We start from the raw sequence: 26395 nt of genomic DNA, 5'->3' as shown, positions 1-26395 counted from the left end.
GAAATGGAACCGGCTTGGGACGAGCTGTGGCTCTAATTAGAAGGCATTGGACATTTATGGCTCCGGAGGCACCAAATGGGGTCAAGAATAATCTTTTGATCAACTAATAGAGGCATCTGCAGATGGAAGTCACCCAGTCAAAAGTCCTGCTTTGAAAGCAGGTTCTGAAATTAGAAGCAAGAGCTTTGAGGAGCTGAGATTAAGAGAGGAATTGTTTGAGTGGGTGTTTTCGATCAACGCGCGGCAGTTGTTGTTCTCAGGCTCTTGAATTCTCTTTGGCAAATTTGGGTAGCAATGGTGACACTGCATGGCATGTGATGCTATTTGGTGTTGCTATTAATGAGTTAGTTATGGCACATGTTAGTTATGGCCTGATTCTAGAGGCAGAACTTGGAGCGAACTCTGCAGCAAGAAAAGTCAGTTTATATGAATGATGCAAAGTGAAGCACTAAGTGGCTTGTTTTGCACCATTGTTTTCTGCCTCTGCTAGCCATTGGGAGGCCAAAGGACACCACCCAGAGATCCCATAATGGTCTTGAAGTAACTGATCAGGGAATGGCATAGAAATGGTAGCAGCTGCTAGCAATGGATGCATCTGACAGTGTTGGTTTATCGGTTTCTCTTTTTTTCATTCTTAAGTTTCATTTTTTTTACATCCCACATTTCTACTCATTTCTCCTAATATACATATTTGTTGACTCAGTTTTGTCTTGTATGTGTGCTTTTGCAAATGCCCCCCCCCCAACAGACTGCATTTTTGTATTTTATGTTCACTTAGGTGCATTTTGGGTGCGCTTTTAATTAATATATACATTTTTGTAATAATAATAATAATAATAATAATAATAATAATAATAATGACTGTGGTGGTGGGGTTATTGTTTTTGTTTGTTACTATGTTATATATCTGCCCTGTGATCCTCTGATGAAGGGTGGATAATAATAAATAATAATAATAATAATAATAATAATAATAATAATAATAATTGCTATTATTATTCTTTGGGCAACTGCATTGCAAAATTTGGAGAAATGCAAATTCCAAAGGAGACCTGTGTTTCAGTTTGCATATTGGTTTGGGAAGTGTGAATTTAGCAGGGTCTTTAGAAACTGTGGCAAGTTCCAGGAATCACAGACATTGTGCTCATGGGAAGGAAAGTGACACTCAACTGGAGTCCTTCTTTAAATTTGGATGCTAGGAATGTATGACGGCATTCCCCCCCCCCCATTCTGCCCTGTTTTCATCAAATGCAGCATTGTTCCTCTTCCACTGCAGTTCATCTTCTGCCAAAAAGAATTAGTTACGTAAATTAATGTGCTACAACATTATTCCACCCCATTCATTTCAGTGCAAAGAAAACAGTATGCAAATAGGGGTGGGACATAATCAGTCACACATCGTTTGCGGACTGAAAGCAGCGACAACCGTGAATACCGATAGCTTTCACTAAATTGATTTCCATTCTGGATATAGGATGAGTAAGCAAACACAAGCAGTTTCTGGTCTTGTTTCTCTTTCCTTTGGAATCCTCTGACTTCTCTAGCGGAAGCAGGCCAGGTAACCGCATAACCCCAGCTGTTGTTAGAAGGACTTTTAAAGGGGCAGCACCTTGTTCCCTGCTTCAGGTGTGTCTGATGTTGTCTCAGGTTGAGGTTTAAAGAACTAGCTTTGAAGATAAAAGTAGAAAAGCAGTTCATTAGCTTAATAACAATAGTTCTGAAATCCAGTTACCTTTGCTGCAAGTGAAGTCCTGCTAAAAATCACAAATGGAATTCGATTCCACCACCTTCCTTCTTCTGTCCTGGAAGTCTGTCCAGACTGAGTGGGTGAATATTTTGCCTTCTGGAGGTTGTTGAACTATGCTGGCTGAGGCTGATGAGGGTTGGAGTCGAACAACATCTGGAGGGCATTACATTGGCTACTCCTGACCTAGAGTAAAATCACAAGTGGAATTGTAACCAATACAGATTAGACTTCCCCGCCCACTACAGCTATCTTGGATATCTGTCCAGACTTGGGTAGCTAATGATGGGCCCTTTGGATGTTGTTGGAACTTCAGTTCCCGGCATCAACTCCTGAACATTGGCTTCTGCAAGTTGTATTCCAACATCAACTGAAAGGCATTACATTAACGACCCCATCCTAGATTGGGTATTTCAAAGGTGGAGAAGCAGAATCTGAACCAGCAGTTGAATGCACATATTCTACAGCTGCTCAATTGGCTTTTTTTTTTTTTTTTTTTTGATCCTGAGGACAGTCTCTCTTTGCCACTGGAATTTCATTTGTCTTTATTAGGCAGTGATCGGAGCCCTCTGAACAGTGGGCTTTGATCTTGCCTCATGTATCACATTTTCCACTTGCAGGTGCCCTCCCCCTCCCCCCCTTTTGCATCTAAACTGTCATCAAAGTGGGTGTCTTATCACTTTGCTTCCATTCAAGGCAAGAGTGATGAAATGGAACATGCTATCCTATAGACCAGAGGTGCAAAGAGGTGATGTCATTCCCCTCCTTTAGGAGCATAAAAAGATGCTTATCATTGCTGCTAAAAAGAGATCTATGAGGAATAATTGCAAATGTGCCGTGAGAAATTGGCTCAACGACAAGACAATTTCAGAGAAACAGCAGGTAGCTTTTAAAAAGCTATATCATGTAATAAACATCTTGCTGTGTTATTAGGCTTTTGTTTTAAGTTTTTTTTAAAAGGATATCTATATCTATCATCTAGCTATCATCTATCTACCACAGTGTACAGAAGCTGCTGTTTTGAAAAAGTGCCTTGTTTGGTCCATTGGGTTACGGCTGGAATTCCACCCAAGGTCTTCCCGGCTTGAGGCCATTTAGCTGCTGAGATGTTGCAAGGAATGAGAAGCTTTGGGGCTAAAGGAGCTCCCTGATCTTTACATGCAGTTCTGTGCCAAATAATGTGAGGGATCTGGCACTGTACTTAAATTCCTGAGAATCACTGTCTCCTCCACTTGCTTTATGGATGTGGAGGTCAAGTCTTTGTAAGAAGAATCCTTCATGATTTGATCAAAGGTCCATCTGATGCACTTGTGTCCCAAACATCTGAAGGACACAGAGTTGGGAAAGGTTGTCCATGGCTTTTATATTCCAGAGTTGGAAGAAGAAACTGATTTGGCAATTGTATTTGTTTAAAGCTGTGCTTTTTATTTCAGTTATTTGTTTAGCTGTTTTAAAATGTATTTTCATTTCTTATGTTCTCTGCTGTCTTTTAATCTCACAACAGCTCTGTGAGGTAGATGAAGCTGAGAGATAATGGCTGACCCAATGAGCATTGTGGTTCAGTGGGATTTTGAACACAAGTCCTAGTTCAACATCCTGACCACATTTGCTTTACCCTCCATTTCACCTCAGTGGCCAGCTAGGTGCTTCTGGGACACTTACAAGCATAGTATGAAAGTTATGGCTTCCCCCATTGCTTGCTCTTATCAGATATACTACCAATGGACATGGGCGTTCCATTGTACTGTAGATGTACAGGGCTACATCTTTCAAAAGTATCCTGAAGGGTGAGGAGCTTCTGTGACCTGCTTGTATGGCTACATGATTCCTCACCTGCCTCTACCTTCTTCAGTACCTTTCCCAGTCTTGCTTCTTGTGTTAAAAGGTATTATAATCTCCACACAGTTTAGAGACACATTGGATGATTCACGAGGCTGGGCCCAATGTCAAATAACTCACGATGATCTTCCTCTTCTATGCAGCTCCTTTGTTAAAACGGGAAGGTGAATTAACCCTGACACCGGGGATAGCCAGCAAGGTCAACCAGCAGCTTTTTGAGGGCACAACTCCCATCAGCTTTGACTATTGACCTTTCTGGTTGGAATTGTTGGGAGTTGAAGTCCAGCCACATTTGGCTGCCTTGCCTTACACTCATGCAACTCCATTAAGGAAATGATGCAAACTTGCTTCATTTGCCTACAGAATTTGGAGTGGCTGGATGCAGAGGGTGATGAAGAGGAAGAATATTGTATAGCATAAACATATCCTGGACCATCTTCTTCAAAGGATGACATGCGATGCATCCTGACTGTTCAGGCATTTAATATATATTATTATTTTGCTGTCTCCAGCTTTATATTGCCAACCTCTGTCATCCCCCCCCCCCCGAATAAAGACTTATGAGATACTTCTAGTTTTGAATACAAATAGGGTAGGGGATACTGTGGCGAAACCTAGGAAGTTAACCATTATGAATTAACCCAAACTGTTCGTTTTAGTAAAGGTGCTTTGAAGCATCTCAATACGTTCTGCAGCATAAGCTCCCTGGCAGATATTCTTGCACCCAGCTTGCTATTAATTTGTATTTCAACAGGGCCTGTGTATGCACACAGCTGAAGGCACCATAGATGCAGCTGGTCTTCTGTGAATGGGGATCCTTCTATATACTGCTGGCTAGCCTGAAATTATTCCCTTTGAGGTGGCTTTGTCACACTGGCACCTCTATTGTCCTTTTCTGGGCATTAGATCTTGGAAAAGATTGCAGGCAGTTTGTCATTTCCATCTCTCCATAGATTGAATGAAAAACCAGACACAATGATCTCTCGTGGGGGATTTTAGCCACACGCAGAAGCCTTTCCAGTGCCTTGCCTTGTGTGTGTGTGTGTGTGTGTTTATACCACCTTCATCTGAAGATTTCATGGCAGTTCACTGCATATATATATCTTCTATGAAAACCTTACCCAAACCTGATACTTTCCAAATGTTTTGTTGTTCCGTTCCTATCAGTCTCAAAAAGGGATGGGGAAGATATTTAATGTTGTTTGTGTTTAAAGGCAAATCTACCTAATTCACACTTTCCAAAACAGTACATGAATCACAACACAGCAATCCTTCAAAATGTGCATTTCTCCGAATTTTGCAATGCCATTTCCCAGCCAAGTAACAGGTACTAAAATGCATATACTGAGGTAAAATGTGCATATAAAGGTGTGTATTGGTGGGAAATGACATATGAAAATGTGTTATACTATGGAGAATATAAAAATTAGAGAATAAGCGCTTTGCAAAAATTCATGGCTTGGGTAGAATGGCAAAGAAAAAAGTGTGCTGTAGGAGAAATTTCCACTAAAATGCTGATTAATTTTCATGAGGTGTTTTTTTTTTTAATGAACTGATATGGAAATGTGGAAAACTGAATTTAAGACTGAAAAAATGAGGAAACTGGCTGACTAGAGCTGATGGAATTAGGGATATCCAAAATTCCCAGAGGGCACCAGGTTGGGGGAGACTTCTTTATGAAACTGGGGTTTTTTTTGGGGGGGTGTTGCAAGAATTTTGACTTACGTGTCTCATTTTGCCCCAGTCTTCACCTCCCTGTGTGGTTCTTATATTGCAAAACAAAACCATGAAACTAGCATTTATCCACAGCCCATTTTTGTTGTGTTGGTGCTCATTGCCCATATCACCAGTAAGGGAGGTTGGACTAGGTTCCATTCATTCATTCCAAAACGTTTTGGCTTGCTTTTCTCAGAAGAAGAAAAAAACCCATCCACCCCCTCCTTGCAAAATGTGATTATAAACTACATTCAGAAGACTTGTGTTGAAAAAGCAGTATAGATATTTATTAGATTAATTTGATTCAGTGAATAACCCATTAGCAGCCTATTTTCTGCTTAATAAGGATTGCTTTGGCTTAGTATTTGGGGTTTCTGTTTAACATTGTTGTTTTTCTTCTTAAATCTTTCTGTAAGGTTCCTCCCGCCCCCCTTAGGGCTGTATCCAACATTATCTGTCCTCTAGTGTGAGAGCAGATAAAGGTAAAGGTAAAGGGACCCCTGACCATTAGGTCCAGTCATGACCGACTCTGGGGCTGCGGCGCTCATCTCGCTTTATTGGCCGAGGGAGCCGGCGTACAGCTTCCGGGTCATGTGGCCAGCATGACTAAGCCGCTTCTGGTGAACCACAACAGCGCACGGAAACGCCGTTTACCTTCCCACCGAAGCGGTACCTATTTATCTACTTGCACTTTGAGGTGCTTTCGAACTTCTAGGTTGGCAGGAGCAGGGACCGAGCAACGGGAGCTGACCCCGTTGTGGGGATTTGAACCACCAACCTTCTGATCGGCAAGTCCTAGGCGCTGTGGTTTAACCCACAGTGCCACCCATGTCCCGTGAGAGCAGTTGCACAACACAATAGTTCTGCTAGTGGAAACTCATTGTGCAACATATGGTTGCACAATAGACTGCAAAGTTGCAACTTGCTTTTATACATTCTCTTGTGTAACAACGTTCCACCGGTGCAAAAACCAGTGGGACAAATATAAAACTAAGTGTCTTTAACTTAATGCCCTGTTTGATAAAACAGCAACAACAATGAAGGTTTGTAAGTATCTGTTTAAATAATAATAATAAAAAGGTTACCCATTGTGGGTCTTCAGGGGAGGGCAAGCTGAGATTGAAACAATCAGAATAATGAAATAGAAGCAACTGATTGTATGAACATCCAACAGATGTCAAAAAGAAATCCATACAGACAGTACATTGCAAAATATAAACCATTGGACATTTGTGCTCTAAGTCATTTCAGGGGCTTTTTTTGTCTTAATGCATGAAATATAAATCAGTAGGATGGCTGTCTCTTTCTGACACCTGACCTGTGCCATGGGGGTCACTGGAGTCTTTCTCTGAAAGCCCTGCTGCCTATGTTTTTGCCGGTGGCAGTAGGAGAGGCCTCCAGTAATGAGAGAGGGTTCCATGGCAGATGGGTGCCTAACAATAGAACCAATTGCTGTCTCATTTTGCCCCAAGTTCAGTATTTATTGTGGTTTTGGTTGCATCATTTTCTCTTCAGTGCCCTTCTTAACTTTTGAAGAATAAGAGAGGTTTTTTTAAAAAATAAAATAAAGAAGAAGAAGAAGAAGAATGATGGGCACCCGTCAAGTGACTGACTATGTTCCTGTCAGCAATATTTCCCCCATCTTGTCTTTTCCTGCCTAAGGAAGCTTTTAAGTTCTAAAAATGTTCTGGCCTTAATTTGTCTAGAGGTTGACTGAAGTGATGTGCATATCTCTCTCTCTCTCTCTCTCTCTCTCTCTCTCTCTCTCTCTCTCTCTCTTTCCCCTCTCTTTCTGGCGTTACAAGCTACCTTTACTGAGTACAACCTAATCCAAATTGGTTAGTTCAAGATTGTTAAGGCAGAACATCCCCCTCCCTGGCTGCAGTCCTAGGTCACATCCGCACCAAACCATACGCCCTTATACTATGTGAACAGTCATGGCTTACCCCATGGGTAGGCAAACTAAGGCCCGGGGGGCCAGATCTGGCCCAATCACCTTCTCAATCCGGCCCGCACACAGTCCAGGAATCAGTGTGTTTTTACATGAGTAGAATGTGTGCTTTTATTTAAAATGCATCTCTGGGTTATTTGTGGGGCACAGGAATTCGTTCATCCCCTCCCAAATATAGTCCACCCCCCCACCAGGTCTGAGGGACAGTGGACCAGCCCCCTGCTGAAAAAGTTTGCTGACCCCTGGCTTACCCAAAGAATCCTGGGAAGCTGTTAAATGTGCAAAGATCTACAGATCTGAGGAGGAGTCCTGGAACAAACAAAAATGCAGGGAGCCAGCTTACTGAGTTTCCCAGAATGGTTCTTCAGGATCCTTTGTTAAGCAAAACAGGGAATGGGAGGGAGAAAATACCCAAGTTATTGGTCTTTTTTCTAAATGGGCAGGGTGCATGTGTGTGTAACTCTTTCTTTTGCTCTAGCAGCCTCTGCATCCTGAAATCGTTTTGCACCTAGGACAGACTAATGCAGTTAGGTTTGCCTAACATCACCTGCATCCCATCTCAAGACTTTACAGTCTCCAGACTTTGCAGCGACTCCATCGTGCCTTGTTCTCTCTCCACATCCATCCTTCTGGCTGGAACCATAGCTCACTATTCTGCAGTATTGCAGGTGTCCTAAAGGAATTAGAATTACCTAACTGTGACGTTTGTTCCCCCCACAAATGGATCAACACAGCTCCCTACATCTTTTGAGTGCTACCATTGTTGCTATGGAAATTGCATTGCTTCATCTTAGGTATAGGAGGCCAAGCAGCTTAACTGGCTATGCAAACGTGGAAGATGATTAAGATATATATTTAAAGAATTCACTGGGGCTCACAAATTCGTGTGCATTTTTTTTAAAAAAAGGCACAAAGCCCCCCACAATTCCAAACGTGTGGAAAGATGTTAATTGAGGCTTCTTTGGTCTTTGTGTTTTTAAATGGCCTGTCTTGGTGTAACTATTTATGAACTGAATTGCAAGGCAGGAATTGGAAATCCAAGGGCATAACAAATAATGCATTGGCCCCAAAGTTTAATCACTGCTAGTCAAGGAAGACGGAAAAGCCAGCTTTGCTTGGCCTGCAGACACGGCTTGTAATATAGGGCATTGGAATGTCACTGTTCCCTGCGAGTCGAGGGGTGCCCTTGCATTTTAAAAAGGCCGCTTTGAAAGCACTGAGGAGGACTTGAAAGAGCATCTGCCCTCGGCGGTCTGTGCAGGTTGTGTGTAAATGGGGCTCTGCGGTGTTAACGGAGCTAAGCCTGGATTACTGCCTCCATATCGAGATCAAGGCAGCACTGTATGGAGATATTTACAATAAAATATGGATTTATATAGTGCCTGTCTGAAGCAGCACTGCAGCCCGTTGCTCAGGTGACAGAAAGATGTTCCAACTGCTGGTGTTATATGATGCCAAAATGATGAGGTCTGTGGCAAGAGCAGGGTCCTCTGCAAAGAGAGATGTGGCTCTGGTGGCATACAGAAAAGCAGGGCATAGTTCCCCAACCCAGATTTAATGATTCATAACAATCAATGTAAAAGTCTGTAGGGCTGCCAGTTGGCAACCCTGCAACAGCCACCTTAGCTCATTAGAGAATGCTTGTTGCTGAGGTTGTTGCACATTCTGCCCTCCCAGAGCCACATCACAGAAGCATATGTGCAAATTACCCACTTTACAGGTAGACTTAGTGACTTCTCCACCAACATGCTTACATTTAGGGAAACTTTCCTGTCTGAAGTGTTGAAGCTCTGTTGTCTGTCAGCTAAACTTAAGCCTCCCCCCCCCCGGGGAGTTATGATACTCATGGACATTCTGTGACATCACAGAAGCTCATTCAGTGGCCAGATTGTGTTTCCGTGCAAGCAGGAGCAACAGCAATAGGCCTTCTGCTTCTCCCAGTCATGCCAGGAATTAGCTGTGTGGAGCTGAAATAAATATAAAAATGCACGTTTCAAGAGGTTGCCTTTCCTCTGATACTCCCAGCTCACTTTGTGGCTTGCTAAATTTCGGTGCCATTACCTCAGCACTGTGGGAACCTGTGTCAGTTAGGCCCAACCAAGCCTCTGGATTTGGCCTGCCATGTTGAACCATGTCCAGCATGTAATGTCAGGGCTGGGGAAATTCAAGCCTTCAATGCCAAGGAAGAATTGGGGCATGTGCAACCATAGCTTCAATTCAGTGCTTTTTTTTAACTTGGTGCCTTTGTCTGTCTCCCTGCATTGCAGAGGATTGAACTAGATGACCCTTGGGGTCGTTTCCTACACTGCAATTCGATGATTCTTGAATTCAAGCCGCAGCGACAAAGGAAGATGGCAATTTGTTTATTTTTTTTAAAGAAAAATACTGGATTATGTGAAACCTTTCATTGGACTAGCATAAGACTGATGTCCAGAAATATTCTGTGTCTTGCTCCAATGATGAGGGAAAGGGGAGGTTATTTATTAACAATCAAATGTAGTTTAGTTTCAGTTTGTTCTGTTTGGGGATCTCAGGCCCTTCTGTATTCTTAACTGTGTGTTCTTGTTATGCTGTTAGTGTTCAGTTAAAGATGCTCCCTTTCCTTTCTCTTGCCATCTTTTGCTCTCGCCCTCCCCTCCACCTCGCCTCCTCCACCTTCTTTTCTCTGCATCCTTCCTTTTCGTTTTCCCATTCAATGTCAGGAAGGGCCACCTCTGAAGGGGCACCCGAGCACACGGCAGCACCAGCGGGGAGTAGCAGGAACCACACCGCCAACAGTGAGTGGGTCCAAAACGCAATCTCTAGTGGTGGTGATGGTCTGTCTTTTCTTGTTCTTTGCAAAAGTGTGTTGGCTGGGGTGGTGGTGGTGGTGGTGGAAGTGGTTCTGTCCATTCTGTTCACTGTGCATGCTTTTCCTTTCCTTTCTCAGCTCTTCTGTGCCATGCATGTCAAGCGGCATTCTGTGCTGCATTCTGTGTGTTATGTCAGGCTGTGTGTGTGTGTGTGTGTTTCTCTTTATTTATTCAGTCATTTGTAAACTGCACTTTTGATATGCAAAAATAAAACAAAAACACAATACCACAGTGACAGCAGGAAAGACCTCGATAACATAGCAGTAAAAACAGGTTGATGGGTTATTTTTTAATAATAAAAAAGTGCCAAAGGCCTCTCTGAACAATGCAGCTTGAAAGAAAGTAGGCATGACTCTTGCTGAAATTGTATTGGCATGGAGTTCCACAGAGCAGGGCCTGCCACAGTAATGTCTCAGTTTGTGGCCAAGGGGACCACCAGAAGTACCCCATCAGAAAGTCTCTGGGCTTAAGGAATAAAGCAGTCCTCAAGGCCTTACTTTGGGCCCAGGTTGTCTAGGGCTTTGTAAATTAACAAAATAAACTTGATTCTGACCTGGTAGCAAATTGGCAAGCAATGCAGCTCTCTTGGTAAAGAAGTACCCTTGCTGCCAGTAACATTCTCCTGTGAGGAATCTGGGTGCTACATTCTGCAGGAGATGCAGCTTTTGGACTGGATGCAAGGAGAGCCCCACATAAGGCATGTGTCAGTAATCAAGTCTTCAGGTCACCCAAGCATCATAGGCTAGCCTAGTCTAGGAATGTTTGCAGCTGGTGTGTACCAGTTGAAGATGGTGGAAAGTATATGTCATTCATATATACAATCTGAAATGTGATCCGTAACTCTCTGTGTATAAATAATGGAACTTTACTCACGTGGGGAAGTTGTCACAGTGTTCATTTGGCTTAGACTGGGGGTGATATTCTTCCAGTGGCTTTCCTCCTTTTTTGTTTTGCCTGGAAAACTCTAGGAAGCAATTCAGAAATGGAATCAAATGGATAAATAGATGGGGAGCCTGCTCAATATGTTTTGCTGGCTGAAGATGCAGAGCAAGAAGTCACCCATCCCTAGTTCGCCTTCAGAAGCCTGGTGATCGGATTGCATCCTCCCCCACCACTCCTGTGGCAGCAGGATAGTTGAGGGGCCCAATTGAGCATGCACAATCCTATCATTTAATATAGGGAAATGACTCAGGAGAAGCAGCTGAGGGGGATTGCCACCAAGACCTCCCTGCTGACATTTCCCACATCAGCTTGCTTAATGGTAGGGTTGGCCTTGAGTCCAGTCACAAAGACTGTGCTAGTCTGCCAGAAATCCCTTGAGATGTCAGATTACATGCTGTCTCATGCTTCTTCACAGTTGTAGAATAATGCTTGTGGACCGATCAAGCCCTCTGTCCTTAAGGGTTCCTGGGGTGGGTGGATCTTCTCCTCCCTGTTACTCAGAACTTCCCTACCACTCTCTCTCTCCTGGCTCTCATCTTCCTTCCTTCCCTCCTTTCTTTTAATATTGGGATGGGGAACCTCTGGCCCCTGAGCCAAATCTCGCCCACCAGGGCACTTTCCCATAAACCACACCCACCTGCTCCGCACCTGATATAATTTTTAACATCTGGTGTGAGGTAGGTATTGATGTGGCTACAAAGGTACACTCGGGGCCTTAAAGAGAGCTCCCCGTTGTTCCTTTGCTAGCTCAAGGCACCCTCCCAATCAGCTGAGGGGCAGGGGGAGTGTGCCTTGCTCCCAATAGCACCAAGCAGTTTACACTGAAACAGAGAAAGCTCCATTTTAGCAGTGGTTTCAGTTCACGCTGCTCGGTAACACTGGAGCAGGAAAGTTCTTGTGTTGTGGTTACCAAACACCTGTTGGCTGCCAGGTTTTTGGGAAGCTCTGCCCAGTACAGTTTGACAGGTGAGTGGAACAGCCCTCCTGTCAGTCAGCCATCTGATGTCCTAATGATGCTGGGTGATTGAGAGGTGGAATGTCCCACCTACCTGTCAAAGTTGACCCACGGATGTAGGATGTAAGGAACTGACCCACTGAGTCAGAATCAACCCCCCCACCTTGGCTTTAATGCTGCTGTCCATCAAATTAGTCTAGTCTATGTATACAAAACTAAAAAAAATAAAATGCTAGTAAACCATAGGATAAATTTAAATAATTTATCCTATTTCTGTTGGGGTAACCTGTGATTGCCTTGGCAGGGTCTCGGCTGGCTAAACCGCTCAGGCAGAGTCAAACAACAGTTCCCTCCATTTACAGTCTCTGTGGGTTTGAATTTGCAGGGAACTGTTTGTTAAAAATCCTCATTAGAAGAAAATGCGGAAGCTTTTTTTTTATATATAAAGAAAAATAGAATGTGCATTTGGCATTTTATTGCTTGTTGCCCCCAAATAATTTCCTCGTTAGGCAAAAGCGGGTGACATCACACTTGCTAACTACTAGTGAGAACTTCCCAAATCTTTATTATTGTTGGGACAAATCCATTTATGCATAAAAGCTTCTGGGCATTGCCAAAATAACATGATCTGATTGGAATCAGGCACGCGTTCTGCACTGCAGTCTTGGGCTGGTGCCAACAGCTATACAAAGTGAGAAGGAGGATAAGCTGGAGAGCCAGTAATTCTTTCTCTCCTAGTCTTGCACACGCACAAGATGACACCCTATTTCTCTCTCTCTCTCTCTCTCTCTCTGCTCTGGATTAATTAATCTCTTCTCAAATAGTCACAAACTCAGTTTAAAGTTCATGCACACCTTATTTTTGAAACCTGGATGCAAAAAAACAAACAAACGGTTTTGGGTTTAAATTATAAAGTACATGCATCACCCTGAAAGCTGCATGTGCATTTAAATGTCTGGGCTACTCTGCAGTAAACACTGAAGCCAGTTCCTTTCCCAGCCACAAGTTTGATGCTTAATGGAGGGAAACCCAGTCACTTAAATACTGGCATGCTATGCACCATTGGCAATACTGCTTGCTTGTTTTGCTACTTAAACACCGGTATATTGTATATGCAGATATAAAATATAATGTAGGAATTGCATCCTTAACTCTACACTGAGAGCCAGTGTGGTGTAGTGGTTAGGAGTGATAGACTCATAATCTGGTGAACTGGGTTGACGTCCCCGCTCCTCCACATGCAGCTGCTGGGTGACCTTGGGCTAGTCACACTTCTCTGAAGTTTCTCAGCTCCACTCACCTCACAGAGTGTTTGTTGTGGGGGAGGAAGGGAAAGGAGAATGTTAGCCGCTTTGAGACTCCTTAGGGTAGTGATAAAGTGGGATATCAAATCCAAATCCAAACTGTGCTCATAAGTGGAGGAGGACTGTAGCTCCGTGGTAGAGCTACATTGGACTCCAACTCCCATCACCTCTGACCTTTGCCTGGTGTGGGTGGGAAGCTGCCAGTGGATGGCTATAAAAGAAGAGTGGACCAATTCAGTGAGAAGGCTCCATTGTCTACTAACCTCAATGACTATGGTCTGCCTCCACAGTCAGAGGCAATAATGCTTCTGAGTACCAGGTGTTGGAAATCACAAGTGGGGAGAGTGCTCTTGTGCTCAGGTCCTGCTTGTATGCTTGCCACAGGCTTCTGGTTGACCAGTGTAAGAACAGAATGCTGGACTAAATAGACCATTGGCCTGATCCAGCAGGCTCTTCTTATGTTCTTATGAGTTGGAGTCCAGCAACAGCTGGAGAGTGGTTAGCCCATGCCTTGGGCAATAGACACTACTAGATAATACTGATTTAGAAGGACTAATGTTCCAATGCCTTTTAATAAGACAGATTCTTATGTGTGCTTTGAAAGAAACGCTCTTTAACCATCCTGGATGTGCAGAAAATCTGTGGACAAAGTAGGAAGGAACAGATAGGTGTAGAGAGGGGGAAAGCAGTGCAGATTTTTGGCAAAAGATTTTGTTTTGTGTTCCATTGCTAAGTTCCAGGCAGCATGAGACTTGAGTCAGAATATTGGTTCATCTAGTTCAGTGTTTTGATTGGGTGAGGCTGTGCAAGGTCTGAGGCTGAAGCCTTAGCCTTGATCAAGACCCAAAATGAATCAGAGATGCTGGGGATTGAACATTCACAGCCACACACCCTCCTGAGCAAAACTGTAGAGTCCTGTGAGGGATATCTCCATTGTCAGGACTTCTGTACGTCTGCAGTCACAGCAGACGAGCAAAGAATCAAGTACAGCCTAGAACAGCTGGAATATCTTTTGCTCCTGAGAAGGATCTTGGGATGCTATGGGCAACAGAATTTAAAAAGTGGGTACCGCAAAAAAATAAAATAAACAACCCTGCAAATTCAATTTGTGGGGTGTTCTTGTGTTCCTGTTGATGCCATTTTGGATGCAAGTGTGTGAGAGGCTAGACTCCTTCTGGGTGCTTTAATTTCAGCAAATAACCATGTGAAGCATTTCCACTGCCAGAGTTGCTTAATAGGGATGATTAAAGGCCTTCCTGTTTTTAGTGCTGTCTGTCTATGTACTTGCTTCCTTGCAAATCTTAAATTCACTTTTTAAAAGAATGAAAGAAGTTCAACAAAAAATGGGGGAAGGAAAAAAAAAAGTACGAGTCTGCTCATAAAAGAATGTGAATTTTTAGGAGGAAAGTAGCTATAAATGGCCCTTAGTTTATGGACTTTTCACATTGTAAAAAGCCATCTGCTATAACCATAGCCAGCTTAATTGGAATACGCTGTTCTATTAACGGGTACATGAGAGGTCTGTCAGGAAGAACTGCAAATCACCCCGCTCTTATATCTTTCCCCTTCTCCTAAGGTTTTGGGGGGGAAGAAACTCTCTTTGCAAGTGTTACATTCAGAGATGTGTTTGCATCGGTGATTTCTTGAAGGAGAAGGAAGGATCTGTTCTAAAGACAGCCAAGGTGCAGTCTGTGGAAGCCCCTGGTGTCAAGCTTTTAAAATCAAGGAAAGTTATTCTCACCGACTGTTGCCTTTCTTTTGCTCTGGGTGCTTAGTTTTCTCAGGCGCACCAACTCCTATGCGCGGAGGTGTCTTTGGCCCCCTAAATATCTGCTGGCAGGGGGTCGGGCCCCCTCGGTGTTGAGGGGATGGAGGAGGCTGAACACGGTTCAGTTCAGTAGTTGGCTTCTCCTGAGTGTGAGAGAGGGAGCTGCAGCGTGCTGGATTCTGCGCTCGGCCTCCTCCCGATGATGCGATGTGTGTGTCATGCGTTGCATGCATGACATCACACATGTGCGACACACACTAGGCGCATGACATCACATGCTGTGCGCCAGGCCCTGCCAATCTTGGTCACAAGACGGTGCTTCGGGTTTTGCTGGAATTAAGGACAGAAATACCGTATCTGTCAGTTTTGATTTCTCTCAGTTTCTTGCTTTTCTAACCTTAAGTTCAATTTTTCCCAATGCAATGCATTTTCGTGCATTATTCTCACTGATATATGCATTTTTATGCACATTTCCCCCTAATGCACACATTTTTATGAACACTGTTGGTTAGAGAACTGCATTGCAGAACTTGAAGAAGTAGGGAAGGTTATTGCTACATTTTGTTTCACGTGTTGTGTTAGGAAGTGAAGATCATGCAAGTTCATGTTAAAATACAAACCAAACCAAATTTCTTCCCCATCTCTGGCTGGAGGTAGCACTTCTCAGTTGCTGAATGGTTCTTTCTCCCGTGTTTAAAATTGCACAGAGTGGTTTAATGTGTTCAAGACTTAGAAAGTTCCTTTCCTAGCCCCCCCCCCCCCCACTGAAGGGTGAGCCCTTGGGGAGAGCACTGTTAGGCCATGTCTCTGCAGCTGGCTAGACTGGGAGATGGCAAAACAGATGTTACAACGATTTGTATTTTAAGGGAAATTAGTAGCTTAAGACAGCCTTCCATCACCCAGTGCCCTCCACATGTTTTGGACTAGAACTCCCATCATCCCAGACCATCAGGCCTGCATACTGGGGCTGATGGGAGTTGAAGTCTTCAACATTTGTAAGGTCCCAAGCTGGAGGAGGATGGTCTAGCCCTAGGCCATGGAAAAGAATCCTCCTTTCCTGGAGCCTTTGGGTTTTTGTATGCTAGTTTATCTGGTTGATGACATTGGTTGTTCTCAGAAAGCCCATCTCTGTTTAACTCTCACTTTTATACATGTATTTATATAAATCAGTTTCTTAACATCTCTAAAAATTATATATTACTAAACCCTTTATCTAGGTGCTTATAGGCTAGGGTTACCATATGTCTGGAATTTCCTGGACATAGCCAGAACACTGCAGTTGGAAGCAGTGTCTGGGTGAAATAGCAGAAATGTCTGGGAAAATATGGATGTATGGCAACCCATATCTGCAGTGTTGTTTTTGGCGATTTCCCTTTAAAATAGCTTTAAAATTTCTTCCCCCCACCCCATCTTCAGTTTTGCTCAACAACTTTTGTGTCCGGATTTTAACTTTTTGAAATATGACAACCCTATTATAGAAACATGGAGGGTGGATGAAACCTGACATGAAGTAGATCAAATATTCCTGCTAATAAATCAAAGCACCACCCTCCTTCCTTTGCCCTTTGATTTTTATGTCACAATTTTTCTCCTGAATTTTGGTTTTGCGATGGGTTGGCTGTAGGTTATCCCTTTTCCACTTCCAAGTTAAATGAACCTTAGAAAGTGTACTATATAATTAGAGAGGGAATGTATTTATTTGAAATAATTATATCCTGCCTTTTGATTGAATGATACTCAAGGTGGCTTGCAGCAGATTGCAGTAATATATGCAAACCAACAGAACCATCCATCTTTAGTCCCCTGGCTGATAGGTGGGGCCCAGAGTGTTCTTTCTGTCTGAAGTTCAACAGCAGGGATCATTTAGTGTCCAACTTAAGGGGTTAATTCTGTTTTTGTTAAAAGTCGACTAGCCAAGATGCATTGCTTAGCAACTGGTCAGGGTGGCATAATCTTTCCAGAGGTGGCACATACTCTGATTGGTGGTACCATTCTGAGGGAGGTTTCCTTTGTAAGTTTGAGCATCTTCTTGCTATGTACTAGGCATGGACTAAAAAACCCCCCAAACATCTCTGTTCCTTTCTCCTCAAATTATCCACTGATACATATTTTTCAATGTTGATTTATGCTGCTTTCCTTCTAATAGTCTCAGAATTGATAGGTTTGAGTCCAGCTTCTACAACAAATTTAGATAGGATGTTTGCTCATATCACACAAATTGGATTGTGTGTGGTACAGGTTCACCTCGTTGCCTTTTCCCCTTGTGCCAGAGGTGGCTTGTCAACAGGAAGAAGGCTTGCTAGTGATTAGGACATAGGTGACCAATGTGATTCCTTCCAGATGTTGTTGGACTACATTTCCCATAAAACCTCATCACTGGTCACACTGGCTGAGGCTGTCAGGAATTGGCTGTTCCTGATTTAAGGTGACTTATTAGCTAGCTGTAAATGCCTACTTGCCTTTTCATTCTTTTTTTTTAAAAAATAATATTTATTCAACTTTTAAAGATTACAAAGAGAAAAAAGAAAAAACAAAAAAGAGAAAAATAAGAAAAAACAGAAAAAATGCAAACAATTAAAAAAAAACACACAGATCAAACCTTTACATAACTTTCTTTCCTTTGCTTATTTCCTTGACCTCCTCACACCTCCCTTTTTTGTATTCTAGTTCAATTAGATATTTCAGCAAATCCTTTCCAGCTTTGTTTTTATCCTATTAATTTATCTTAATATACTGTAATTTTACATTCTCGTCTTTCACCAATTAACAAATCCATTTTTACCTAATCCTTTATTTGCCTTTTCATTCTTGATCGTGATCGTGGTTCATGAGGAAGTGCATAGATTGAGTGACATAGCAAATGGTGCTTTCATATTCTTGGGAAAAACACAGAGTGTATAGCTGGAGGGAGTGCATGACGATTAACTGCTGAGGGTCATATTCAACGAATTTGTGGAGAAGGGAAGTAATAGAACCACTATATTCTCCCAGGGAAGGGACCCCAATGGCCATCTAGTTCAACCCCTTGCAATGCAGGAATCAGCAAAATCATCACTGACAGGTGGCTACCCAACCTCTGTTTAAAACCTCCAATGAAGGACAGTTCCACACCTTCCTAGGTAGTCCATTCCACAGTCAAACAGCCCTTGTCAGAAAGTTATTCCTGATGTTTACTTGCAGTCTCCTTTCTTGTCATTTGAATCCATTGGTTTTGGTCCTACCCAATGGAGCAGCAGGAAACAAGATTGCTCCATCTTTCATGTGACAGCCCATGTGACAGATATTTGAAGATGACAATCACCCACCTCTCAGTCTCTTCTTCTCCAGGCTAAACATCCCCAACTCCCTCAACCATTTCCCCCATTTTAATTTGGGACAGGTTGAGTTTTTTGCTCTTCACGCCATATTTTTCTGAAATGGGATTTAAGCAGAATTCCTCTAATCAGAGGAACACCTAATTTGTGTATATGTTTTTTGTTCCCTTTGCCTTTTGGGAAACATCTGCAATAAAATTTAATTTTGTTGTATTTACAGCAAGATCAATTGCCTGATTAAAAAGCAATGGTTTCCACTGACGACCTTGTGGAATGTCAGCTCTGGAACTCTGGATATCTGTTGGAAGATTGTTATGGCATAACTCTCTCTGCTGGTGTATGACGGTCTATTGATTGAAATAACCTTACGTACAAATGAGTCTATAACTGGAGTTCTCGTTGATTTTTTTCTGTTGGATTTTTATTTGATACCCTTCAATGTCAGGCAAGGAGCACTTTGGCGTGGAGAGTTGCATATAGCGAAAGCTTGTCTTGTGTGAAAAATTCCAACGTCAATGCCTGTGGTGAATGGACCATTTCTGAAAAATCCCCTTGCCCTACAGTAGAGATTCAACGATAAGAGAGTCATTGTCATCAGTTATGGTCCACCCCCGAGATCTCACATCCCCATAATAGCTTCTTCAAGCCTTATTGGCTGATCAGTTTTTCGGAAACTGCATTAGTTGAGGAGAGAAGGCATGTTTTCCCTTTCCAGCAGTGCATCATCCTTTATCTGGGGAAGGAGATAAAGGATGATGTTAAGCACTGAGGTTTTATTCTAACTAAATGAGCAAGATAGCTCTGCTTCCCCCCCTTAGGTATAGCAATTAAGAATTTATATAGCTATTCATTCTAGATAATAATGTACAGAAACTGTTTTGTGCACTCTCGCCCTTTGCTGTTAGATGGGAATAAAAGAGCAGCATTGTCTGTTGCAAGATAGCTCTTCTTTGCATGGTTGATGCCAGCAGTGGCAAGTCACTCACACACTGACCTTGGCACCTTCCTCTCACATGTGCTCTGTGACAGCTTAAAGACATGAGAACAAGCTGCTGGGTCAGGGACAAAGGCCCATCTAGTCCAGCATCCTATTCTCATGATGGCCAATCCAATGCCTGTTGGAAAGCACTCTGCTCACCACCTGCTTGCAACAACTGGTATTCAGAGGCATACTGGTATTCACAGACAGACTGCCTCTGACAGTGGGAGTAGAACATAGCCATTGTGGTTAGTATCCAATGGGAGGATTATCATTTATCTAACCCTCTTTTTAATACCATCCAAGTTGATGGCCATTCCTTCATCTTGTGGGAGACAATTCCATAGTTTAGTCATTGTGCAGGTGTGTTCTGTATTCCTGGCATCGTAAAAAGGCATTAGTGGTGGATCTGTTCTGCTTTATCAGTTGTTCTGCAATGCTTCCCCAGTGTTACCACATTATGGCCATCTGGAGGGGCAACTCTTGAACTAGAGTGGAAGTGAAGAAAAGAACTTCAAAACATTTGTGGTATGAAAAATAATGGGATTTCAGCAGGAAGTTACAGGAAGCACACTGCTTGGAAGTGGAGCAGTATGACCACCCTGAAATCTTTGAAGGTGTAAATAGCATAGAAAGTGGGATTGCATCTAGCATTATGAGCACAAATCATCCTCAGTGCAGAAGGAAGGACATCTGGAGGGGCCTAGAGAGTCTTGTGGAATCTTAAAGACTAACACGCTTGTTATGGGGCAGATCTTTGCGGACTACGGTTGGCTGCAGCGGATGAGCTCTGTGAACAGACTACAATCCACTCTGCTGCTTCTCTGCATCTAATCTACAGATCAATTTGCACATTTCTTGTATATGTGGCAGTTAATTTTCCAGTGTCAGCCCTGATAAGGATGTGTGACACAGATACCAAGAAATTTCACCAGACCGGTGTTACTTTGGATACCCAAGACACAATTATTTTTAATAGGAATACTAAAATGAGAGGCATGTTTTTTCTTCTTCTTCTTCTCCCTCTCTCTCTTTCTTTAGCATTGGTTGAAGGCTATTTTGATCAGATCCCAAGTGAGCAATAAGCAGGCATCCTGTTTGCAATTGTAGGGTAAATAAGTTCATATTGAGTGGAAATCCTGCCCTCCGCCTTGGCAAGTCAAAAGGGTTCTATTTATTTATTTATTTATTTATTTATTTATTTATTTATACCCCACCTTTCCTCCAAGGAGCTCAATGTGGCATATATATATCTCCTCCTCCCCGTTTTATCCTCACAGCAACCCTGTCAGGTAGGCTAGACTAAAAGACAGTGAGTGGTCCAAGGTCACCCAATAAACTTCATAGTTGAGTGGGGATTCGAACCCTGGTCTCCCAGGTCCTGGTCCAACACTCTAACCACTGCACCACACTGGCTCTTTTGTGATGGAACTGTATTTTAAAGAGTGGTAGAGCTCTCCTGAGCCAGGCAGCAGTAGAGTGGGGTGCATCCTCCCTCTCCTTCTAGAATATAAGAAGAGACCAGCTGCTGGATCAAGCCAAAGGTCCGTCTAGTCAAGCATCCAGTTCTCACAGTGGCCCACCAGGTGTCTCTGGGAAACCTGCATGCAGGGCATGAGCACAACAGCATTTTCCCCATCTAAGATTGCCAACAGCTGGTATTCATTGTGTGTCAAGGCCCCTTGACAACCTCATTCCCTAGGTATTAAATAACTAGACAATACACAGAATACAGTGGTACCTCAGGTTAAGTACTTAATTCGTTCCGGAGGTCTGTACTTAACCTGAAACTGTTCTTAACCTGAAGCACCACTTTAGCTAATGGGGCCTCCTGCTGCTGCCATGCCGCCGGAGCACGATTTCTGTTCTCATCCTGAAGCAAAGTTCTTAACCTGAAGCACTATTTCTGGGTTAGCGGAGTCTGTAACCTGAAGCGTATGTAACCTGAAGTGTATGTAACCCGAGGTACCACTGTATTGGTTTTATGGGATCAAATAAGGCCACAGCTTTATTGGTTACAGTTGTGAAGGTTTTGGCCATAGGCATTGGGGTAAGCAGTCCTGTACACCACTCTAGCCCATCTGCTGGCATTTTCTCTAAGGGTAAAGGCAACTGGGAGGGATGCCCTGTGACCTATATCAAATCGGGCATCCCCCAGGTGGTCCCCATTGGAGGAGTGGTAAGTCACTAGCATCAGACAGGAGCCACTCCTCCTGAATCCTTTTAACAGTATACCCTTACCCATAGAGGGGCAGGCGGAGACTACAACCTCCCCTCCACCCAAGATCTAAGCTCACCCAATGACTATCCACTTTACAAAGTTGTGTCGATTGCTATGAGGTAGGTGAAAACCAAATGGCCAGTGCCAGTTTGCCCATGTGGGAAAATTCCTGCCCAGCCCCGAATACAACAATCGACATTGTCCATAGCAAGGTTGTAGCATCTGCAAAAACCCTGAATTGAGGGAGGGTGGGTGAGAGAACTGGCAAAACAAAAGAGGCCAAATGGCTTGGCAGGCCCACAATATATCCTGGCGGGGTACGGTGCCAAGTGCTGCCATTAGACAGTTGGTCCTGACCCCAGGGGAATGCCCACAAAGTCCTGCTGCCATTGGCCAATTTGGTGGCAGGCAGGCTATCTGGCCTGCCACTAGCTGGTTCACTAGGGAGGCCCGGGGCCTGCTCACAAAACCACCCACCCTAGAAGGCGAATGGACCTGCCTCTGAAAGTGAAGGTAGAAAATGAGGCATCGTGGCTAATTTAGGAACTGAGCCCTCAGACTCACTATGGCTTTACTAACTGAAGTGTGATTAACAAGGATATTATGTGAATGTGTATGGTAACTATTCACTGGTTTGCTTCTATTATTTTTTCATTTATCAGCAGGGTAAGTAACTCCAGTTAGTCTCATTTTGCTTAAACAGATATAGTTTAGTAGCCAATTGCGGTCTACTTTACCCTTCGGAAAATACCACTGCTGCTAGAAATCTTTCTCATTAGAATAAAAAATGGATGCTTGGTGGGTGGCTTATATTTTTTGCTATTACAAAGATATAATTCCCAGGCTGTAATGTTTTGCAGCAAGTTTCGTAAAGGAGAAAAAGCAGTTGTTGTTGTTGTTGTTGTTGTTGTTGTTAGTTAGTCACTTTATCTTGCCCAAAATGACTTACAACAGTTACTTTCATTATCTCTTGGCTGTCTGCGCCGAGATTTTCTTTAACTAAGCAGCATAAATAGACCTAAGTCACACACTCCTGCGTCATTTATTGGTACCAGCTCGGTTACAGTTAGCAAATGGAGGGTTATGTTTAATAAGTGTTCAAGAAATTTAAATAGATGTTTAACAGCCACCTGAATAATTCCTTGTATCTACTGTTGTATGAATGGTTCAGTTGCAATGTGTGGGCAAACTAGGCGCATTATAATGAGATACAGGGAGTCCTGGGTAGCTCTGTCAGTTTCTGCTTGCAGAAAAACACACGTGTGCAAGGGACAGTAAGGAGATGGTAGTTGGGATCCTATCACCCCTTGGTGCAGCTTCAGGTGGGCCAACTCCAGGGCCAAGTGCTTAAGAACATAAGAAGAGCCTGCTGGGCCAGGCCATTGGCCCATCTAGTCCAGCATCTTGTTTTCACAGCGGCTGAGGAGATGCAATGGGACCTGAATGCAAGAGCACTCTCCCCTTCTGAGGTTTCCAGCAACCGATATTCAGAAGCACTGCTGCTTTCGACCGTGTAGGCAGAGCATAGCTGTTGCATAACTTGTTGTTGTTGTTTAGTCGTTTAGTCATGTCTGACTCTTCTTGATCCCATGGACCAGAGCACGCCAGGCACTCCTGTCTTCCACTGCCTCCCATCTCATCCTCTGTTGTCTCCTTCTCCTTGTGCCCTCAATCTTTCCCAACATCAGGGTCTTTTCCAGGGACTCTTCTCATCTCATGAGGTGGCCAAAGTATTGGAGCCTCAGCTTCAGGATCTGTCCTTCCAGCACTCAGGGCTGATTTCCTTAAGAATGGATAGGTTTGATCTTCTTGCAGTCCATGGGACTCTCAAGAGTCTCCTCCAGCACCAGAATTCAAAAGTATCAATTCTTCGGCGATCAGCCTTCTTTATGGTCCAGCTCTCACTTCCATACATCACTACTGGGAAAACCATAGCTTTAACAATACGGACCTTTGTTGGCAAGGTGATGTCTCTGCTTTTTAAGATGCTGTCTAGGTAATTAGTAGTCATATATTGCCTTGTCACCCATGAAACTAAGGTGGCCCAAAACAGGTGAAAGCTCCAAATGCTCTTTCTGGGTCTTGTTCTGCGTGATATATATGTGCGTTGATTACCGTACTCATCCCATGTGCTCTGGGCCGGTTGCTCCAGTGTAGTTAAAAAAATGGCCAGGCCCATCATTGTTTCCAGCGGGTCAAAATCTAAGCAGGTAACAGAAACTGGTTTGGGGAACAAATGACAACTGGACCAACTCAAAAGTTTCTTGCTATCTTTCGTGGGGTAGAGCAGGAATCGATTATGGGCAACCAAATGTGTGTGGTGATTATGAAAGACATCCATCAGCTAATGAGATCATCAACATCATCATTTCTTTGAGCAAGACATTCCCCATGGAACGTTGCAGATTGGTTTTGAAACTTCCCTTGGTTCCAAAAGCAGTTTGGCATACAGATGTTCAAGAAACAAAAGCAAGATGCATTTTCCTTTGGATCTTGGCCCTAATCTGTTTTGTAACCCTTACTTCTGAAAATTAGATCTGACAAGTCTCCCGCGCTCATTCACGCTGGCCTGTCTTTGCTCCCTCTGAGGCTGGTCTCATTGGTAGGGCTCGCTAATTTGTATCATAACAAGTCTGTGGAATTCAATTTGGGAAGCGCCAAAGCCGCAGATAATGCTCTGGCTTTTTATTTGTTAAGGTCGGATGCATCAGTTCGTAGCATTGAGTTTTGCCGGTGCGCAAACGACTGCCGAGGGTGTCAGTCCCGTTATTGTTTTCTTCTCCTCCCCAACAGGAAATCGATGGTGTCAGGAATGTGCGGATCAGTCTGCAGTTTGCAATCAATGAGCTCTGATTAAAGTGGTTGTGTCTGTTGGGTAAATTTGCTGCATCATAATTAGAATTATTAATTAAAAATAGGAAATCAATTGACACAAATTAAAACACAAAGAAATTTTGTTTTATTGCTTTGACATTGTCATCTCCAGAGGCCCCAATAACTGTGGCAACCAGAGACGTGACTGCAGCCAAATGTCATTTTAAAAAGAGAGAAAAAGACAACCTTAAACAATGCTAAAGTTTTTTCTTTTTCTTTATAATAGCTTGGCACGGAGCCACTGTTCCAACATATGAAAAGCTTGCTGCTGATTAAGTCCCACATCTCCCAAAAGTACAAGAATTGGGTCTGGAAGCTTTGGTTAATTTAATTATGAGATTTAGTTTAATTTGGGATAGGGAAGCTGTGGCCCTCCAGGTGCTTTTAAACTACAGCTCTCATCATCCCTTACCATTGGTTGTGCTTGTTGAAGCAGATGGGAGTTGGAGTTCAACAAAAATCTGGAGGACCACAGGTTCCCCATCCCTGCGTTGGTTGACTGATCAACAGGGTGAGCCAATTTTAAAAGAGTGCAAACTTTAAATAGTGGTGCTTCAAGGACCCCCTTGTTTGATTCTGAAGGGTGTTTTGTTTTTGATGAAAAAGAATATGTGGAAGGTGACCTCCTAGGCATGAATGGTAGCTAAATCATAGAGGATTTTACAATTTCTTTACCATGAGTCTTTGGAAATGGGTTTTTGCCATGTATATCTATTTGGTATGGTTTTAGTAAGGGCTTTTTTTCACCAGAGCTGAGCTCCAGCACCTCTCAGGTGGGTGCCATTGCCATTCTAAGAGAACAAGGGAAAGTTCATGGTGAGCTCAGGCACCTCTTTTTCTAGAAAAATAGCACGAGTTTTAGGCATGCTTTAAATGTATTTCCTGTTTTTGTGTTTTTAACTGTTTTAAATAGTCTATTGGACATTACCTTAAGATGGTTGTATAGAAGGTGATGAATACATCTATAGTGATGATGGTGTTGATAATAGTAGTAGTAGTAGTAGTAGTAATCTCAAAATGGTATGGGCTATATTCAATGTAGCACTAAGTTAAAATCGCATAGTCCTCTGGTGAAATATTTTGTGTCCATGGAACATTGATGCTCAAGGTTGCTGGCTACTTCGTTGCACCATCAGTTGCACAATCTGTTGTGCAGTGATTTTCTGCTCATTGTGCATTGGATTCTTCTGTTGCATAACATTAAAACTCAGCTACCCAGTAGCACAAAAGCCCTTGCACTAAGGTAAAGGTAAAGGTACCCCTGCCCGTACGGGCCAGTCTTGACAGGCTCTGGGGTTGTGCGCCCATCTCACTTAAGAGGCCAAGGGCCAGCGCTGTCCGGAGACACTTCCGGGTCACGTGGCCAGCGTGACATCGCTGCTCTGGCGAGCCAGAGCCGCACACGGAAACGCCGTTTACCTTCCCGCTGGTAAGCGGTCCCTATTTATCTACTTGCACCCGGAGGTGCTTTCGAACTGCTAGGTTGGCAGGCGCTGGGACCGAGCAGCGGGAGCGCACCCCGCCGCAGGGATTCGAACCGCCGACCTTTCAATCGGCAAGCCCTAGGTGCTGAGGCTTTAACCCACAGCGCCACCTGCGTCCCTTTGCCACCTGCGTCCCTTCCTTGCACTAGTGGATAGCAAATGTTGGACTGAAATTGCTAAGACGGGAAATAAATTCATTTCAACTGAATACTACCATCTCCTGAAAAATGACCATTCCCCTTCTAAATGATGCAGTCACTGTAATTTGTAATTCGAATGTTCAGGGCCACATGTGTGAATTGAATGGTCGTGAGCCATTATTAAAAATGAGCATGGCAAGATTTGAAGGATCAAGTGTGCAAGTATTCCACAAAGATCAGCTTTATGACTCTTTTGCTATATTAATGACTCTCTTGCTATATTGCTGTTTGTAATGCCATTTAGTGCTTTCC

The 26395-nt window shown here is 43.3% G+C and overlaps 1 protein-coding gene and 1 long non-coding RNA gene across 8 annotated transcripts in view; one reads left to right on the top strand and one right to left on the bottom strand.

The window, feature by feature from the left end:
* Positions 1–26395, top strand: part of MEGF11 (multiple EGF like domains 11) — a 349752-nt gene that overhangs the window by 168586 nt on the left and 154771 nt on the right. For 6 of the 7 annotated variants that reach the window (XM_079954213.1, XM_079954211.1, XM_079954210.1 and 3 more), the window contains exon 7: positions 9953–10027. The exons of the other annotated variant lie outside the window; for it this stretch is intronic. In XM_079954213.1, coding sequence (XP_079810339.1) covers positions 9953–10027 — 75 coding nt within the window. The remainder of the gene's footprint in view (positions 1–9952; positions 10028–26395) is intronic. 7 annotated transcript variants of the gene reach the window in all.
* On the bottom strand, positions 1757–15244 carry LOC307203554. Its single transcript, XR_013833286.1, has 3 exons — positions 15045–15244; positions 10976–11066; positions 1757–1930 (listed from the first exon to the last, which is right to left on the bottom strand). It is a non-coding gene; the product is annotated as an uncharacterized lncRNA (long non-coding RNA).

Source organism: Podarcis cretensis, assembly GCF_951804945.1.
Source record: "Podarcis cretensis genome assembly, chromosome: 14".
NCBI lineage: Eukaryota > Metazoa > Chordata > Lepidosauria > Squamata > Lacertidae > Podarcis > Podarcis cretensis.
This window is presented reverse-complemented; position numbering and strand designations above follow the sequence as displayed.